Source organism: Dreissena polymorpha, chromosome 11 (assembly GCF_020536995.1).
Source record: "Dreissena polymorpha isolate Duluth1 chromosome 11, UMN_Dpol_1.0, whole genome shotgun sequence".
Lineage (NCBI taxonomy): Eukaryota > Metazoa > Mollusca > Bivalvia > Myida > Dreissenidae > Dreissena > Dreissena polymorpha.
The window spans coordinates 79,178,623-79,199,089 of record NC_068365.1 but is presented as its reverse complement, the minus strand read 5'-3'; the positions used below and the strand labels follow the sequence as shown (position 1 = coordinate 79,199,089).

The 20,467-nt window shown below is 35.9% G+C and overlaps 1 protein-coding gene across 2 annotated transcripts in view; it reads left to right on the top strand.

Annotated features, from left to right (window-relative positions):
• Positions 1-20,467, top strand: part of LOC127850915 (insulin-like peptide receptor) — a 92,381-nt gene that overhangs the window by 2,432 nt on the left and 69,482 nt on the right. For both annotated transcript variants that reach the window (XM_052384313.1, XM_052384312.1), the window contains exons 2-10: positions 5,526-5,678; positions 6,607-6,777; positions 7,293-7,442; positions 9,117-9,266; positions 10,031-10,189; positions 10,795-10,989; positions 11,623-11,781; positions 14,038-14,202; positions 17,226-17,564. In XM_052384313.1, the coding sequence (XP_052240273.1) occupies positions 5,526-5,678; positions 6,607-6,777; positions 7,293-7,442; positions 9,117-9,266; positions 10,031-10,189; positions 10,795-10,989; positions 11,623-11,781; positions 14,038-14,202; positions 17,226-17,564 (1,641 nt within the window). The remainder of the gene's footprint in view (positions 1-5,525; positions 5,679-6,606; positions 6,778-7,292; positions 7,443-9,116; positions 9,267-10,030; positions 10,190-10,794; positions 10,990-11,622; positions 11,782-14,037; positions 14,203-17,225; positions 17,565-20,467) is intronic.

The following is a 20,467-nucleotide window of genomic DNA, read 5'->3' as shown; positions in this document are numbered from 1 at the left end:
GAAAGACAACATGTACATGATTTTGCAGTATTTATGCAGTATTTATCTCCCTTGTTTAACCTGGTTCAGTAATCTATTTTTAGTTCTGCTCTGGAATTTGGGAAGATATTGATCATTGATAAATGCACTGTTCTGAGGGAAAATTGACTACTCTGCCATTGATCTCTTCTGAACTGTATAAAATAAGCTGTTTTGACTGATTAAAACACCTCTTGATGCTTTCTTGAAAAGTTAACAGCTCTTGAAAAAGGTTGGAATTTTGAAACGGGTTTTTCAGCACTGTCTGGCCTCCGGAAAACGGAGGCATTCCCAATGCAAACAGACCTGATCCCAAACAAAAATTATAACAAAAATTCCCAATATCCAAAAAAATAAATAAAAAAAACAACATTTTTTTTTTTTTTTTTTAGAAAGAAGTGTCTAATGACTTATGATTATTAGATTATTAATGTTTCAACTCGTCCAGCTGATGTGTATCATACCAACAAGCGCTAATGTGGTTGAGCGAGGATTCAGCTCCATGAACCTGCTGTGCTCCCCATTTCACAGCACATTCACACAAACCAAACTAACTCATCTGATGCTTACCTGCATTTAAGGTCAAAATAACAAATAAAAACAAATTTATTTGTTAAACCTCTGAATTATATAAGCATGATAAATTCCCAAAATGATCCGTTTCATTGAAGCAAAAATTCCCAAAATGGACAGTTTTGTCGATAAAAATTTCCCAATTTGGTCAGACTCCTTAAGCTTTTTCCAAAATAGGCAGAAAAAAACCTGTGAAATAATTAAACTCTAAACTATTTTTAACACCAGCATCAAGACATTTTGGCATTATTTTCTAAATTATTCTTATTATTTAGATTATTTCATTTTGTATTTGGCATTTTCTGAATTAGAAAGACTCTATTCTATTTTCAATAACTTAATTAAATTTTTCTTATTTTTACATTTGATTCACTGAAGTTTCCTAATCTCCATAAATATTGTTCTTTAGATTAAATTAGACCTATTTTGTAAACTAGATTTTTAAAGCACTTTCTAGACTAACAGTAACTTATATTTATATCAGTTTTTTTGACAGATTTTGAAATTCTTTTTAAATTCTTTAAGGTATTTGCTGTATGTTCAGGCTTTTTCCGCCCTATGCCACGGGTCCGAAATTCGGCCCCATTCCCAATGCAAATCTGGTTGTTTTTTTCCCAATTGAAAAACAACAATTCCCAATTGCAAAAAAAAAAAAAAAAAAATTTTTTTTTTTTAACTTTAAAATATATAAGTTTACCTGATCCGGTGTAGAAAATAGAAAGTATTCCATAATTAAATTATCTGTTGCCTTGAATTTGTTTTAAAAACTGTAAAATATGTTAATGATTATTTAAGACTTTCCTTATTTTTCTCAAAATCCGGCGCTTTCGCGCGATTTTTTTCACTTAAAAAAAGGCCAGGCCTTTTCCCCAAATTCAGATTAAAAACCCTGCACTTATCCAGGGCCCTCACACTACTTTGGGGGAAGGGGTCCGCAGCCCTTAGGAGGGGGAATTTTCGCGGCGTTTCCCTTTTTGGGGGATTTTTTTACTTACTCTCTCATTATTTCATTTGTACATGTTTGCACTATATTCATTGCATTTTTCATAATTTAGTATGATTGTTGTTCATTTTTGTAACGATACTTAGATTCTTTTGACTTGGCTTGTACCTGTTCTTAATTTTCTGTCATTGTTCTTGGAATAAAAATGTGTTATTTTTGTTAAAGCTGCCTTGGTTTTCACTTATAAATAAATTCTTTTAGTGTATTTAGGCGTCCCTGACTGAACGCCTTTAGTTAATTGAATATAACCAGTCAGTATAGTCATTCTGACCGGAAATAAGAGTTTGTCAAATAAATATTTCGGCATTACAAAAGTGCTCACAAAGTTACATAACTTGTAACCGTCCTGTGACCGGTTCATTTGCGTAAGCGAAGGAGACCGCACTACCACACCTGGATAGGACAGTTGAGTTTGATAATGGTTTGGATCGGTAAAAAAACATGGCCGCCAGGGGGGGTCATTTTCCTTATATCTATTAAGTAAAAAGGCTTGTGAACACTCTAGAAGTCACATGTTTTGCCTAATCATCATGAAATTTTGTCAAAACATTAGTTATGTGGATGTCTCGGACAAGTTTGAAAATGGTCATGATCAGTGAAAAGAAAAAACATGGCCGCCAGGGAGTGGGGCAGTTTTCTTTATATATATATAGTGACAACATGTGAACAGTCTAGAAGACACATTTTTTCCACAATCTTCATGAAATTTGGACATATCTTGGAAGAGTTCAAAAATGGTTCAGGTCTGTTAAAAAAACATGGCCCCCAAGGGGCCATTTGTTGTTCATTCTTCATGATACTTGGTTAGAACATTTGTTCCATTGATATCTTTTTCGTCATTGCTAAACGATATTTGGACTTGTTGGGGTGTTATTATTATAGTCATATTTTCTAATTTTACTTTCTGGAAGAAAAAAATCTATTTTGTTTTTTTTGACTGGTCACTTTCCGCCATTTTGATAGCTGTGGAAATTTTCTTGGTATATGATTGGTTGTTATAATCTCAACTTACCAATGAAATAATGTGTTATTAAAGTAAATTAACCATTTGCTGTAAAATGACGTCACATCCAATGAAATAATTCGTTCTAGTTACGCATTCACTCTATTTCTTTACCGACTTACACATTGAATCAATTAGTTTTTATTTATAATTCCTGTGCGCCCGCAGACCCATATATACCCGGAAAACGAGTGGGGACAAATCTCTTTTTTGGCGCCAATGACGCAAGGGCGCATCCACGGCAGAACACTGCTGCTTTAGTATAAAACATTAATTATTGTTATGAAACATTTATTAAATACTTTTGTCTTTACTACAAAAACTTAAATATATAGTATGTTAAGTCTTGGTTTGATGAACAGGTGGGAATATTAACAAAACTGCCTTTTACTTGTTTTTAGTCTTTCTTTTTCTAAATGAAATTTTCATTCAATACAAAAGTTGAATATACATTCTGAAAAACAAATATCATTGAAAAAAGTTTTGTTTTTTATATAATGCTATTGAAATACAATTATTCTGACATGGCTTTATGGCAGATTTTCCAACTGACAGAACATTTGAATATACTGAAGTTGTACTGTTGGTGACGAGGGAGAGAATTCTTTTGCCTGATTTTCAGAAACATTGTACTTGTACATGTTGCATTCAATTTTAATTTAATTATCCAATTCTTGTGGATTGGTTGTTGTGATTTAGCAAGAACAGCACTCCATTCGTTACCTGATTTATTGCATATTCAGTTGGAATTCCACCATAACCACCTATCCTTGCTCAATTTGACATCAAATAGAAACATATCCCATTATTCATTTAACAACGACATGTGCACAGTGTACGTGTGTGTTTACTGTAAAAAAATGGCGTACAATTATGTTTATTAATTTTTTTTTAAAACATTATTATTATCAGTGTTTTTTTTACTTATAGGGGAATGGTGGCGGGGCCCGCCCAAAGGGGAAAAAATGCGTCGTTTTTAGGAAAAGGGGAAAATTTAAAATTCACTTGTTTATATGTAATGATATTTATCATATTAATACACATGTTTGTATGAATATAATATTCACAGCTGAATGTCTTTGTCAATTTTCTTAAAATTAAAATATATATCAAAGATTTTTTCAACATTTAAGTTTCAGACAGTTCAGCCTTCATGCACTGTCTCAGTTTTCTTAGCCATTTTGAGTCTAATTGGGATCTTTCAAATCGATAAAATGGCAAATTTGAGCATTTTTTATCAATAAAATGGACCAAATTGGAATGATTTTATCAACAAATATTGACACAATATAGATACATCAGGCCATTTGGGAGAAAATTTGGGATAAAAATGCAATTAATGTGAAAAGTCCACTGATTTGGGAAAAACTATTTGATACAACTCTTTATAATTATTCAAATTAAACTACATTATAGCCATATACTTTTTTAGTTGTTTATGAAATAAATTTGAGATATATTTATCATGATTATGAGACAGTTCTTTCTAAAAAAAAAAAAAAAAAAAATTGTTTTTTTTTTACTTCTGGAGGGGATTTTTTTTACAAAATGGGGGAAAAATATATACTCTTTTTTTAAGGGGAATGGGGCCGAATATTGGCCCCGAAATTGCCATAAAAAAACCACTGATTATAATAGGCAAGAATTTCTATTAAAACTTTTTTTATTAGTGCTCCTACATGTAGTAACATATAATAAAGGGACATTTTGTTTTGGTAATGACACAAGTTTAGGTCTCTACAATTTTCATGATCATAGTGTCCTGATTTTGACCTGAAGAACAATTATGTATTGATTAAATTGAATAATGAATCGATCTGCAACTTGTTTTGATATATAAACATTTGGGTGTTTCAGATTAAGAAAGGATTTAAATGTAAGAAGTTGAAGTTTTCTAGTGCAAACTGGCACATATTTCCGCGACTTATGTACTTGTAAAGAAGTACATAACTATTACACTGTATTTAATTTAAGCTAAATTATTATGCACATCAATAATTAATATAATTTGTAAAGAATATTAAGGATTGTTATATTTGGTATTGATTTAAAAGCAGTGTTATTATTCCTTCAAATTGGGTCCCACTCTCAATTAAAAGACCATATCATTTGGATGGTTCATTACTTACCTCCCAGTCCCTTGAAAGCTTATTTCTCTCCTTGGATTTGTTTTTTTGACCTTGACCTTGAAGGATGACCTTGACCTTTCACCATGCATGTTATTTCAGCTTTTTTTCACAAAAAGTAAGTCCACTTCAGCAGTCTGTATTGATGTATGAAGAAAATAACAGTCTTTTTTGTTTTTTTACCCAATTAACAGTAAAAGTATGACCCTTTAAATTTTTCCCCTATTAAGGAAAAAACGCGCGTGATTTTTCCCCAAAAGTGGAAATTTGCGCGTGAAATTTCCCCAAAAGTGGAAAATCGCACATGAAATTTCCCCAACCTAAGGGCTAAAGGCCCCTTCCCCTACAACCCCAAAAAAACCCTGCCGTATTCAGTGTCCGCTCTTTAATTCCAGTAGTTGCAATCCGATCCTACCAAACTTGGTCAGATGTTGTATCTAGATGATGTCTAGGTCAAGTTCGAATATGGGTCATGTCGTCATGTTAAAAACTAAGTCACGGGGTCACTTCGTGCGTTTTAAACATTGAGCATGTTGACCGCTCCCTAATTTAAGTAGTTTTCATCCGATCTTCACCAAACTTGGTCAGAAGTTGTATCTAGATGATGTCTAGGTTTCAAAGCGGCGCAATTGGGGGCATTGTGTTTCTGACAAACACATCTCTTGTTTTAAATAATTTTTATTATGTGATGTTGTTAATTTTCTTGCTAGGAAATAAATTATGCAATCCCAGTCACCATCTATTTGTCATGAGTTTGTTCATGTAAATGTTGTGAAAGAGAAATAACAATTTTCTTTTTTAGTTGAGATTGAGGGCCGTTACCAGTCTTATGGAATTTTAAAACTGTTGGTTCGGGACAGATTTGTTTACGTCTGCAGCAAAAGTTTCAACAATGTGGACGCTTCAGTTGTGTGCAGGCAGAACAGTTACCCCGAAGGCGGATTTGCTAGTGTCTGTAAGTTCAAAAACAAATCAATTGTTAGCTGATTAGTTATATTTTAAAATTTAAGAACTCATTTAATTGTTCTATATTTTTTGAAAAGGAATTTAAAGATTTGTATATATAAAGTATAAAAATATAATAAATCTATAAATGATCAATCAAAATAAATTTTACACAGTTTAATATGATTTGATAAAAATAATTTAAATTGTATATAAAGTAAATAATTACTAATAAATCTATAAATAATCCTTCAAATATTAATTATAAACAGTTTAGTATAATTTATATACATGTACATGTACATGTAGTGTATGACTTCAATTACCAGGGTTGACAGCAAACTGGGAAAGACATGGAAGTTTTATTTGTTATCAGAGTCAGTTAATTGTCAGGGGATTTTAGAAAAAAAAGCGAGTGAATTATACCATTTTAAGTCACTAAAAAATCAGGGAAAATATTTGCAGGTTGCTATGGGAGTCTTCAGGTATTTTGAAATTGCAAAAATGGATTAAATATCTGTGTAATGCCCTTTATGCATGTACATTTGCAATAAGGGCATTACACTTGATTTAATAATGTATATATTATAGCCTTCTCCTGTAGTCTGTGTATAATTCACTAAATGTGAATGCTTAAAGAATGTTAATAAAAATAATGTTTGTTTTTTCAATCCTCGAAATTTCCATTTTGAAAAAACTAACATGTTAGCTTGTTACCTTGCATTTTTCTTTTTGAATGATCTTGACTTTGGAGCTTTCAACTTGTGAGCGACAAATAATCTGGTCATGGGTGCTTAGGTGCTTATTGACTCTAGAACTTATGTCAAATTTTTGTCCTGATAGTATACTTAAACATGCCCAGAGAAATGTATGAATAACTCAACAAATATAACTCTATGTTCATCAGTCAAATCAGTCTGTGTTCACTTCTGTTACAGATCCGATCGAGCATTTGCAAAAAGGCAACAATATGACCATACTACCACTAAAGTTTGACTGCTTGGGCAATGAGTCGAATCTGTCACAGTGTTACATCACACAGTTGGATACTTGTGAGGAGGAGAAGGTGATAACGATCAACTGCGAAATGGCTGTCACTGTGCAGAAAGGTACTGTCTAAATGACTTAACCCTTTGCATGCTGGGAAATTTGTCTTTGGCAAAAATTTCGTCTGCAGAATTTATAAAATTAGCATTTTCTTCGAATTTTTTTCCAAAGAATACTATCAGAATAGCAAACAGTTTGGATCCTGATGAGACGGCACGTTCTGTGGCGTCTCATCTGGATCCAAACTGTTTGCAAAAGCCTTCAAAATTCAGTTCCAGCGCTATAAGGGTTAATGTACAGTTTATAAAGCAGCATTTTTTCCCCTTCTTTATAAAATACCTGTAAAAGGTACTTTCCCAATTGTAGAAAAACTACAAAATTCCCAATTGCTATCTGAAAATTATTATACCATTTATCAACTCCATCATGTCCCGTATCTCAAACTTATGCTCAGGATATAAACTTAAAAAATGAGGAACAACTCTTGCACATGCTTTTGGTTTCTGTGTTATCAAAGTGCTATCCGTATAGATACTGTCCTGTATCCAATAAATTCACATGTTTTCACCTCTTTCAGTGTTCATGGGCCCATCTAACAGATTGCTTGTACTTATTGATGGCAAGAATTCCTCCATGTGTTTCAATGAAGACCTGCATGAGGGCTTGTCGGACATTGCCTGCAAGCAGCTCGGATACACTAATGGTGGCCGATTTGCGCGAATGACAGGTACGAATACACCAGCGTTTGTATTTTGGCTGTTTCAGAGCCTAGGTCTGGGCAAATTCTATACAGGCAATTTCTCTCAAGATGTTCAGGTTGCAAGGTGAACTTGAGGGAGATTTTATAAGTATCAGTCTGCTTATTGGTGATCCAATAAATCTGGATCAACATTTTTATTTGCTGGACTTTAGACTCTGTAAAATATTCATGTGGTCTGTTAATATAAAATGGTTGTCAAGCAAACTGCTTCTGCATATCTGAAGCTATTGAGTTAACCACTTAAAATAATATGTCAAAACATGGAGGTAAAGATGGGCAAGACACCTTTTTCCTGCCTGAGATCCACTGTTCCTGAGTAATGTACCCTTGATCTCCGCTATGAGCATGGCTCCTATGTCTGTCACATATTGGTGCAGGTGTATGGCTCCTATGTCTGTCACATATCGGTGCAGGTGTATGACTCCTATGTCTGTCACATATCGGTGCAGGTGTATGGCTCCTATGTCTGTCACATATCAGTGCAGGTGTATGGCTCCTATGTCTGTCACATATCGGTGCAGGTGCATGGCTCCTATGTCTGTCACATATCGGTGCAGGTGCATGGCTCCTATGTCTGTTACATATCGGTGCAGGTGCATGGCTCCTATGTCTGTCACATATCAGCGCAGGTGTATGGCTCCTATGTCTGTCACATATCGGTGCAGGTGTATGGCTCCTATGTCTGTCACATATCGGTGCAGGTGTATGGCTCCTATGTCTGTCACATATCGGTGCAGGTGTATGGCTCCTATGTCTGTCACATATCGGTGCAGGTGTATGGCTCCTATGTCTGTCACATATCGGTGCAGGTGTGTGGCTCCTATGTCTGTCACATATCGGTGCAGGTGTATGGCTCCTATGTCTGTCACATATCGGTGCAGGTTCATGGCTCCTATGTCTGTCACATATCGTTGCAGGTGTATGGCTCCTATGTCTGTCACATATTGGTGCAGGTGTATGGCTCCTATGTCTGTCACATATCGGTGCAGGTGCATGGCTCCTATGTCTGTCACATATCGGTGCAGGTGTATTTTTAGCGATTGTTTTGTGCCAATGCTCTATTTCAACTCAGTTTTGTTTCCTTCTTTAAGACGTAACAAATATCGGCCCTTTCCCTTTGACGATTTTTTTGTTACAGAGATTTTCTCTCAAACAATTATATCTATATATTTTTTTAAAACCTTTAAGTCTTTAAGTTAACCTGATCCAGTGTAGAAAATAGAATTTTGCATTTAATTTGTATAACAGTAAAATATGTTAAATTGATTATTTTAGACTTTTCTTATTTTTCCGCCAAATCCGGCGTTTCGCGAGATTTTATTCCCCTAAAAAAAGGCCAGGCCCTTTCCCCAAAATCAGATAAAAAGCCTGCAACTTAGGGAGTACCACTATTCAGTTTTCAAAACAAATCTGCAACATTCAATGCTTTTTTAAACACCTATGCAGAAACAAACTTACTCTGGATTTCGGTATTTAAGCCACTGAAAATTCTGACTGAAAATGACCGTTCCTCCTGAATTTTTAAGCAGGGGGTCATATTTGATTGATGGTTTTCAAAAAGTATTGAAATTGCTGTTGATGTTTTATTTTAAAGATGAAGATTTTGTTTATGGTAGCATAACTGTGCATTTATTGAAACAGCTGACCCCAAAGAAGAGCTTGTGACCTATAACTTCGAATGCCAACCCAGGACCACTCGGCTTGAAGACTGCACCGTCAGGCGGAATATGGCTTGCCAACCCAGATATAGGGTGACTCTGCTCTGCCAAAGCCCAGTGAACATCACAGATGGTGCGACATTTTAAAGTCAACATTAACATGAGTAGTAATGAAAAAAGGGAGCTTAATCGTGTTAAAGTGGTCATAAGATGCTTATACATTCTACCTGCATGCAGCTAATACTTCAACAAGACTTTAATTAATTATTCATTCTCATTCACATGCCCTGCATTAAAGAGTAAGATTTCATGTCTTGAATATGTGTAGAAAATATTAGCTGCATGCAAATGTACAAAATGTCATTGTAGTTATTACATTTTTAAATTCCTTTCATCATAGAAGTATTAAATTGTGTCTGAAAAGGTAGGGATGGCATTGCACAACAAAATTGGTATTTAAATATTCAAATTTTCATTCAGTTGAATATTCACATGTATCGTATTATATTCCTTTAACAATTTTAACTGACTTGCTTATCCAGAAACAACAGAAGGCACTTAAAAATTACTCATAGATTGTTTTCTCACAATTTTAAGACAGCATTTGGGTTTAACCTTGAAGTTAACATGACTTATAAATTGTGAAAAACATAATTAGGATCGAAATTGCAGTAAGGCATATAGATACATTTTATTGGGAAAATTTGAATAAGTGATTAGCATAAAAATATGGACTAGAAAAAGTTTAAACTAGCAAAATAAGAACCATACAAAGTTTGAAATAGCAAGTTATGCAAATTAATGGTGTTAAATGGTAGTGTGTTTCCTGCATTTGAATATTATGTCACAACATACTACATTTCAGTTCTTTTACGTTTATATGTACTCCTATATCAGTGCAACTGACAGCCACCAAAGGTATCCAGTATGGAGTAGTGCAGGTCCAAGTCAATCAGGGACAGTACTGGGCCCATGTGTGCGATATGAACGATGTCTCCAACTTCACCACGGTCATATGTCGACAGCTTGGCTTCTCTGAAGGGACCTCCTCATATGGTATGTGTTCAGTTCAATATTGTTTACAAGTGTCTTGTTCTGAGAAAACTTGGCATTATGCTTGTGCGTGAAGTGTCGTCCCAGATTAGCCTGTGCAGTCCGCACAGGCTAATCAGGGACGACACTTTCAGCTTTGATGACATTTTTCATTTAAATGAAGTCTCTTCTTAGCAAAAATCCAATTGAGGTGAAAAGTGTCGTCCCTGATTAGCCTGTGCGGACCTTGATCTGAAGGCATACTCAGTTTCTCACACACCCTGTTAATTGTCCCCTACCAGTCAGTCAGTCTGTCCGTCACACTTTTCTGGATCCTGCAATAACTTTTTAAGTTCTTCATATTTTTTCATGAATTTTGAAACATGGATAGATGGCAATATGGAGATTATGCACCCCATTTTATTTTGTTCCTTCGTCAAGAATTCTGGTTGCTATGGCAACAAATAAAAAAATAAAATTACAAAATCTGACAATGGTGGAGTTTTACTGGTAGGGGACCATATTGCTTGGCAATCTCTTGTTTTAATGTTGTCAGTGGAAAATGGCTGTGGTTGGTTAAATCATCTTCCGCCTGCAAATTTGGCAATTTCTTGTGTGATATTTTCCAGATGATATGGACTACTGCAGTAACCAGCGTGTGAAGCTGTCCCCAATCATGTTTGGTTGCCAGGGAACGGAGTCGAGGCTGGACCAGTGTCTCTCTTACCTTGAAGGGGACTCCTGTCCCAATGTGCAGGATGACTTGAAGAACAAGGTTCCCCATCTGACTGTCACCTGCAGGAAACACGTGTCCATTCATGCCGGTAAGTGACGGAATAGATGTATTTTTTCCGCGCAAACAGTTATACTCTGCTAACACGCATTAAACCAAAAACCCTAAATGATAAAAAATGATGATATTTGAATGGTCTACCAGGTTTTGAATTAAAATTATAAAAGCAACATTTCATTTAATATAATATAGGTAATCCAAAATTTACAGAAGAATTAAACAGTGTTCTGTTTATGTGTTTGTTTGTCGTCGTTGCATTAAAAGCTTCAAAGGAATCTTTTTAAACACTAGACAGGTACTAAATTCAATAATCGGACAATAAATATTGTTTGAAGTAATCAATTTAGATTGTGTTCTGAGAAAACTGGGCTTAATGAATGTGCGTAAAGCGTCGTCCCAGATTAGCCTTTGCAGTCCGCACAGGTTAATCAGGGACAACACTTTCTGCCTAAATTGGATTTTTGCTAAGAAGAAACTTCGTTTAAACGAAAAATGTCATAAAAGCATAAAGTGTCGTCCCTGATTAGTCTGAGCGGACTGCACTGGCTAATCTGGGACGACACTTTACGCATATGCATTATGCCCAGTTTTCTCAGAACGCGACTCGTATCATAAATAATTACTAAGTTACATATGTTAAAAAACTACAATTCTGATCCCTCAGTGAACCTGACGAGGACCTCTGTCAGCAACTATGGAGTGTTAGAGATCCAGCTGGAGGCAAATGGTCCCTTCATGGCGGTGTGTGACGATTCCTTCAACAGTATTGCGGCTGTCGTGGCATGCAAGCAGCTGGGCTACAAGTATGGCCAGTATCAACCAGGTGGGTGAAGGGTTGACACGGCAATCATTTGAGCTGCATTTTGGAAAACGGGGCTAAATGCATGTGCTTCAGGGAAAACACTTTCCCCTTTATGGTATTTTTATGCCCCCGGATCGAATGATTGGGGGTATATACTTCTTGGCCTGTCTGTCTGTCTGTCATTGTATGTGCGTGTCTGTGTGTCTGTCCCAAAACTTTTACCTTGGTCATAACTTTTGCAATATTGAAGATAGCAATTTGATATTTGATATTTGGCATGCATGTGGCTCCATTGAGTGGTGAAAGGTCAAGGTCATCCTTCAAGGTCAAAGCTCAAATATATGGCTTCAAAGCGGCACAATAGGGGGCATTGTGTTTCACAAACACAGCTCTTGTTTTGATTTAATGAAGTTTCATCGAAGCTAAAATTCAGGTAAGGCGGAAAGTGTAATTCTTGATTATCTTGTTTGGGCTGCACAAGCCAATCTGGGATGACACTTAACGCGCATGTATTAAGCCCACTATTCCCAGAACAGGGCTCATTAAGATACCATGATGCTCCGTATGTACATGGCGTTTCTTATCGGTTTGATTTTTATCATGTTGAATCAAGTTGTATTGTGTTAATAAATAATCGTATTTAATTCCTGAACCTATTAAAAAAGTATTGTATGTATGCATACACATTCGAGCATAGCAAAAGGTTATAAAATAGATTATGACATTTGCATGGAGATTTAAACTAACTCCAAACTTTGCTATTTTTTTTCTTAAAAATAAGATTTTGTGAAACCAATATTTTAAAGATTTTAGAGGAGTGTGCTTGGGCATAAAATACAGGATGGGATCCTGTTTCAGCACAACTTGCATCCATATCGTCCTTGAGCCATGTACTTTAAAAATGAAAAAGGAAGTTTAAATAAGGCTTATGCAGAGAAGTATGTAATAGAGACCAATCATGCAATCATGAAACTTTAGAGAAGTGTCTGTATGCAGAAAGTAAAGTTACATGGTTAGATCAGGCTCCGTGTTCACAAACCATTTTTTGCAATCGAAAATCGATTTTGCTTGTCATTCAAAATGGATTTCAATTTTAGTTGATAGGCAAAAATGAAATTGATGTCAGTTACAATCGATTTTTGAGTGCAAAATGGTTAAGAGGATGATGCACGCCAAATGGCATTGTACACCATCTGTAAATAACGGAGTTATGGCCCTTTGTATTTAAAAAACATGCTTTTTAGCTGAATGTCAAATATAACACTTTTGTGTCCAGAAGCATATTGGCAGGGATATCAATTCAATGAATTTGCTTGTTATTCTTGTCCTACACACTGGTATTGTTCTACTGAACGGTAACTTTTAAAGCTACAAGTGTAATAGTTTTCTATCAAAGTGCACCTGCATGCTGCTTTTTACTAAAATCCAAATCTCAAAACAAACACACACACAAGTTATAAAAATTATACCACATGTCTGTGTTTAAGAAAAGAAAGAATTGCTTATTTGCAGTTTCTGTAAGGCAACTTCGACCTGATGCAATATTTATTATTCCCCGTCATAGGCGGAGGGATATTGTTCAGGGGTGTCAAAGTTCAGGATTATTCCTGAATTCAGGATTTAGGCCCTCAAAAACTGCTTTTGATGTTGATATAAATTAGAGGATTTTTGTTCTGGTATTTAAAGATTTTTTTCACAAAATGTCATTTTAAACATAAATTATTTAATTTGACATATTGTTAACACAGTTAACATAATTAAATGAATTATTAAACCTCTTTTGGCACTGGCCCCCCACATGCTAGGCTTATTTTCAGGATTTTAGATTTTGGCCAATTGACACCCCTGAATTTGTTTTGGCCTTGTCCGTTTGTCCATCCGTCCGGAGCCATATCTTGGAAGTGCTTTGGCGATTTTCATTGAAACTTGGTATGAGTATATATATGGATAAGAGGATGATGCACGACAAATGGCATTGTACACCATCTGTTTATAACCGGAGTTATGGCCCTTTGTTTCTTGAAAAATCCTTTTTTTGTGTGTCCGGAGCCATATCTTGGAAGTGCTTTGGCAGATTTCATTGAAACTTGGTATGAGTATATATATGGATAAGAGGATGATGCAGGCCAAATGGAATCGAACACCATCTGTTAATAACTTATGGCCCTTTGTATCTTGAAAGAATTCTTTTTTGAGTGTCAAATTTAACAGTTTTGTGTCCAGAAGCATATTGGCGGGGGATATCAATTCAACTAATTTGCTTGTTTATTTTGACAGCATCTGCCTTAGGGACAACACAACAGGACATTGTGGGAATAAAGATCGAGTGCAGTAGCGAGAATCTGACCCACCTAAACGAGTGTATGGTCAAGAAACTGTGGGGCTGCATCTCCAGGGAATATGTGTCCCTGTTCTGTAGCAACGACGTAATTGAAGAAAAAAGTGAGTTGGAAAATAGTATTTTGGTGTGTTTTTTGCAAACAGATGTAGTTTTCCTCTGAAAGCCAGGTGTTTTTGTTTGGTTTTAAAAAAGGATGTAGTTTTCCTGTGAAAGCCTAGTTTTTAGCTCGGCTGTTTTCGGACAAAACCAGAGGTATTGTCATAGCTAGCTCGTCGTGTCCGTCGTTGTTTCGTCCGCGTCATGTTAAAACCTTATCATTTTGATAAGGTTTTGAACATTGGCTCTTAAATCAAAGTGGTTCTACCTTCAACTTTAAAACTTTACATGTAGCTGCACCTTGATGAGTTCTACACGCCACACCCATTTTTGGGTCTCTAGGTCAACGGTCAAGGTCACTGTGACCTCTAAAAAAAATTAAAATTCTGACAAGCTTTCGCAGCCGAGCGTGGCACCCGTTATGCGGTGCTCTTGTTTGTATGATATTATGAAAGGATGAAGTTATACTGCAACATTTTCGTTTTGTTTTGTAAAAGGATGTAGTTTTCCTGTGAAAGCCTAGTTTTTTTGGTTTATGGTGTAAAAAAGTGTAGATTTTGTGTGAAAGTCTCTTTTATGGTTTTGTAAAAGGATGTATTTTTTCTGTGAAGGCCTAACAAGATTTACATATTATTTTCCTAAACACTTCTTAAGGCAGTGATGTGTAATGCATGCATGAAAGTTTAAAAGGTTTGAGTCCTATACGCATTTCTATACATGTTCTCTTATTAAAAAATATTTACATTGCTGAGCTTACAGAGTCGTGTGTTTATTTACTTTATTTACACTTTGAAGGGGTGATCAATCATTAAATGACTCGGACAATAACACGAAAGAATTACTAATGAATGGGGATGAATGAATTACTAATGAATATGGATGGGAACAATCCTGAGATGCTATTGGAAAATGTGTTCTTTCTTATTCAAAGTTTTTGGAATATTCAATTTTTGACTATTTTAATTCGTTGTTTATATGCGAATAGACATACAAATCTCAAAATGTCAGCATAATTATCAAAATAAAATACATTGTACAAATATTTCTCATTTCAAATTTAAATTTCTTGCTCACAATACATGTTTTGGCTGCAACTTTCTTCATAAACAAGAAAAACTGGAAGTGATGTCAACATCAGTAAGGAATGTAACATTGTTTGGCAAAAAGAAAGTTGCAATATAAATATCCTCAAATAACTTTATAAAAAATGGATCACAGTTGATACAACAGACAAATAATTATATTGTAAATTTTAACTGTTGATTACTTTGGTATTATACATTATTCCCATAAAATATTTTATTGTTCTATGTTTTTATCCCCCGCCAGAGGCGGGGAGATATTGTTTTGGCGTTGTCCGTCCGTCCGGCTGTCCGTCCGTCCGTCCGGCACTTTTGTGTCCGGAGCCATATCTTGGAAGTTCTATGGTGGATTTAATTTAAACTTGGTATGAGTATATATATGCATAAGAGGATGATGCACGCCAAATGGCATTGTACACCATCTGTTAAAAACAGACTTATGGCCCTTTGTATCTTGAAAAAATGCTTTTTAGTGTCCGGAGCCATATCTTGGAAGTTCTTTGGCGGATTTCATTGAAACTTGGTATGAGTATATATATGCATAAGAGGATGATGCACGCCAAATGGCATTGTACACCATCTGTTAAAAACAGACTTATGGCCCTTTTGTATCTTGAAAAAATGCTTTTTAGTGTCCGGAGCCATATCTTGGAAGTTCTTTGGCGGATTTCATTGAAACTTGGTATGAGTATATATATGCATAAGAGGATGATGCACGCCAAATGGCATTGTACACCATCTGTTAAAAACAGAATTATGGCCCTTTGTATCTTGAAAAAATGCTTTTTACTATAGGCACTTTTGTGTCCGGAGCCATATCTTGGAAGTGCTTTGGCGGATTTCATTTAAACTTGGTATGAGTATATATATGCATAAGAGAATGATGCGTGCCAAATGGCATTGTACACCATCTGTTAAAAACAGACTTATGGCCCTTTGTATCTTGAAAAAATGCTTTTTACTATAGGCATTTTTGTGTCCGGAGCCATATCTTGGAAGCGCTTTGGCGGATTTCTTTGAAACTTGGTATGAATATATTCCCCGCCAGAGGCGAAGGGATATTGTTTTGGCGTTGTCCGTCCGTCCGGCTGTCCGTCCGGCACTTTTGTGTCCGGAGCCATATCTTGGAAGTTCTTTGGTGGATTTCATTTAAACTTGGTATGAGTATATATATGCATAAGAGGATGATGCACGCTAAATGGCATTGTACACCATCTGTTAAAAACAGACTTATGGCCCTTTGTATCTTGAAAAAATGCTTTTTAGTGTCCGGAGCCATATCTTGGAAGTTCTTTGGCGGATTTCATTGAAACTAGTTATGAGTATATATATGCATAAGAGGATGATGCACGCCAAATGGCATTGTACACCATCTGTTAAAAACAGACTTATGGCCCTTTGTATCTTGAAAAAATGCTTTTTACTATAGGCACTTTTGTGTCCGGAGCCATATCTTGGAAGTGCTTTGGCGGATTTCATTTAAACTTGGAATGAGTATATATATGCATAAGAGGATGATGCACGCCAAATGGCATTGTACACCATCTGTTAAAAACAGACTTATGGCCCTTTGTATCTTGAAAAAATGCTTTTTACTATAGGCATTTTTGTTTCCGGAGCCATATCTTGGAAGCACTTTGGCGGATTTCTTTGAAACTTGGTATGAATATATTCCCGCGCCAGAGGCGGAGGGATATTGTTTTGGCGTTGTCCGTCTGTCCGGCTGTCCGTCCGGCACTTTTGTGTTAGGAGCCATATCTTGGAAGTGCTTTGGCCCATCTATCATTATGTTCATCCGTCCAATTTGCACCCATCCTCAAACAAAGCATATGTTGCGGGGGATACCTTGGGCCTTTCAGGCCCTCTTGTTTGTCTGCAAATTGTTACGCAAATATTTAAATACCAATATTTACAAATTTACTAAATATGGCCATTGCCCGCTTCAGGTCTTCAGGTTCGCATTGATGGTACAGACCGGTACTTTGGTGGGATCAGTGTTAAGAAGTACGGATTCTGGGGCCCTGTCTGTAACAAGGGCTGGACCAACACAGAGGCAAGGTCAGCCTGCCGAGCCCTGGATTTCAAAGGGGGCGTGTCTTATTATGCATCTGTGGGCTTCAACGAATCCAACCTACCCATAGCCGTGGGTCGCTTCAACTGCTCTGGTTCTGATAGCTTTGCTAATTGCCAGAATAGGGGGTTTGGGGCTGACCTTGGCTGCCAGTATCCAATCACAAAGTACTCTAGAAGGAAGGTCGCTGGGGTCCTCTGCTTTGAAAATGAAGGTGAGTAAATGGGAGGTGAAAAACTGGTGCCTGGTTACATGTTTCATGGAATGGAATGGTCTTAGCATTTTATAAAGCTGTTTTCTTGTGTGTTGTTGCCCAAAAACTCATGCTTGGATGAGAAAAGTAAACATGATGAATGGTGTAAGAGGTGATTTTTTATTTTGTACATTTTGTATCTTTTGTCCATCCATCCATCAGTCCTTAATAGGTTCCAAAATGTCATGTTTTTTTCTTGCCTTAATCGTTCTTTCTACAAAGATTTGCCATCCCTCGGATGATGTTGTTGAACTCTTTTATTAACCTACTAACATCACCTTACGTCTTTTTATGTCCTCCACCACTATAGTGGGGGACATATTGTTTTTGCCCTGTCTGTTGGTTGGTTGGTTGGTTTGTTGGTTTGTTTGCCCCAACTTTAACATTTTGCCATAACTTTTGCAATATTGAAGATAGCAACTTCATATTTGGCATGCATGTGTATCTCATTAAGCTGCACATTTTGAGTGGTGTAAAGTCAAGGTCATCCTTCAAGGTCAAACGTCAAAAATATAGCTTCAAAGCGGCGCAGAAAAGGACATGGTGTTTATGACAAACACATATCTTGTTAACCTTGACATTGGCAGACTTTGGTTTGAACGTTTTTAAATGGGCCAATGAATGAAAAGTAACAAAACTTCCACTTGCGTTTATTTCTGAATTAATGGACAGTTTGTTTCCCTCAAGTATTTAAGTTGAAGGCCCACTCTGCAGCATTGACATACTTAGGGTTCTGATGGGTTTTAAAGATGATAATCTTATGAGTCGCGTTCTGAGAAAACTGGGCATAATGCATGTGCGTAAAGTGTCCTCCCAGAACTGCACAGGCTAATCAGGGACAACACTTTCTGCCTAAATTGGATTTTTGCTAGGAAGAGACTTCATTTAAACGAAAAACGTCATAAAAGCGGAAAGTGTCATCCCTGATTAGCCTGTGCAGACTGCACAGGCTAATCTACAACAACACTTTACGCACATGCATTATGTCCAGTTTTCTCAGAACAAGACACGTCTTATCGTGTCTTGTTCTGAGAAAACTGGGCATTATTAAATTAAATTATAATTAAAAACTTAAATTATGTAAGGTTGATTTTAAACTCTGAACACGATGATGTTTATTATCAAGACATTTGCAACAAAACCGCACTAGGTACAATGTATCTGTGGTTTTCCTTTTGTTTACATTAAAACTGATATAAACCACATCCAATCTGTAGAGTCGCTTTGCCTGCATGACCAGCTTAGGAAAAATGAAACAATCAACAACAATAACAGGAATTTAAAAAGAAAAGATTATGTACAAGTGTTCTGAGGACTATGATTGCCACAATGATGTACTTTTAAGATATGACATCAAGTAGCTTGTCATGAAGGAGTCCCCAAGGATGTCCTGTTTGCATGTTGTTTTTATGTATTAGGCTATTGATCAAAATTGTTCATGATTTCAAAACGGCTGTGCAGGTCTGTTGGATGCATCAGAACTGACATTGCTTGTTATATTATGGATTTCTATTAGATAGTCAGATCTCATGCTGTCATTAAGAAGCAGATATAATCTTTGCCATCAAGAGTTTTCACAATGGCCAGATATTTTTCTCCGCTTAATGCAATGACAAATCCAGAAGCAGCATTTTAATGTTATGCCTTCTAGCTGTAACATAGTGGTGGGCAATGATGTGTCTGCACTCTTGCGTATTACAGTACATTTAACTCTTCACCACATAGATACATGTATGTATTTTGACACATTAGCAGTCCCCTTAAAAAGTTATTTTTAATTCAAGGCCTTTCTTACTAAATTCAAGTTTTAAAGTCTTTATTTCCAACTCTCAGATACTGATGAGCAGTATACAGCATAAAACCTGAACAGACGGCGAGTTACTTGCAGGCTGTTCTGTTTTTAATGCTGTTTGAACATTTTCACTTTGCATCTGAGTGGAAAAGGGTTAAAGTAGCGCTCTGCAAAAAATATACATGTGTGTGCATCAAGTGTCTTCCGTAACTAGCACGTGCAGGGACAACACTTTCTTCTTTTATGGAATTTTTCGTTTTAAGGACGTCTCTTCTAAACAAAAAATTCAGTCAAGGCAAAAAGTGGCGCCCAGATAACCCTGTGCAGAGGCTATTCTGGGGCAACATTTTATCGACATGAATTATGTCTGAAACATGTATAAAATGTCCTATCCATCAGAAAACTGACATTTAAAATAATAATTATGTTTGTTTACTTCACATTGTTCAGTTTCACAAACCCATAATGGCATTTGCATGCAATTTCATAGGAGTGGCTTATTGATCAGTGCCTTGCAGCCAAGATCATGACTTGAATAATAGAGAAGATAAAAAACAACTGCATAAAGGCAAAACCAGCAGCTAGGAACAACAAAATCTGGTTAACTCTGGAAATGCCTCTGCCAAAGCTTTTCTATAGCAATATCAATGAATGCTTCACTATTAAAATGTGATATTGATCATAGGGAATATGAATTGTTACATTTGTTTTACTCTGTCATTTTTGGCAGATCGATTAGTTGAACCATTCAATTGTGTTAAGTGCAAATAAATAAAACATTATTATTGTTAATTGACTTATGAATGTGTGTAAATACAATACATGTTCTTCACTACAGCAGCACTTAAGTAAATCAAAAACGGGCTAAAAAGTATTTTTCAGTGGTGTAAAAAAAGGTTCCTGTTATTTATCAACATTTGCTGTTAAATTTAACAAAGTTTTACAATTATGTTTAACTCTTGCTGACAAATACAAACATATTAATTTTTTGTTAAAGAAAGATTTGGAAGATGTTTTTTGCTTACAGTTTTGAATATTCGTGCTTATTTAATTAATTTAATAATATGTAAAT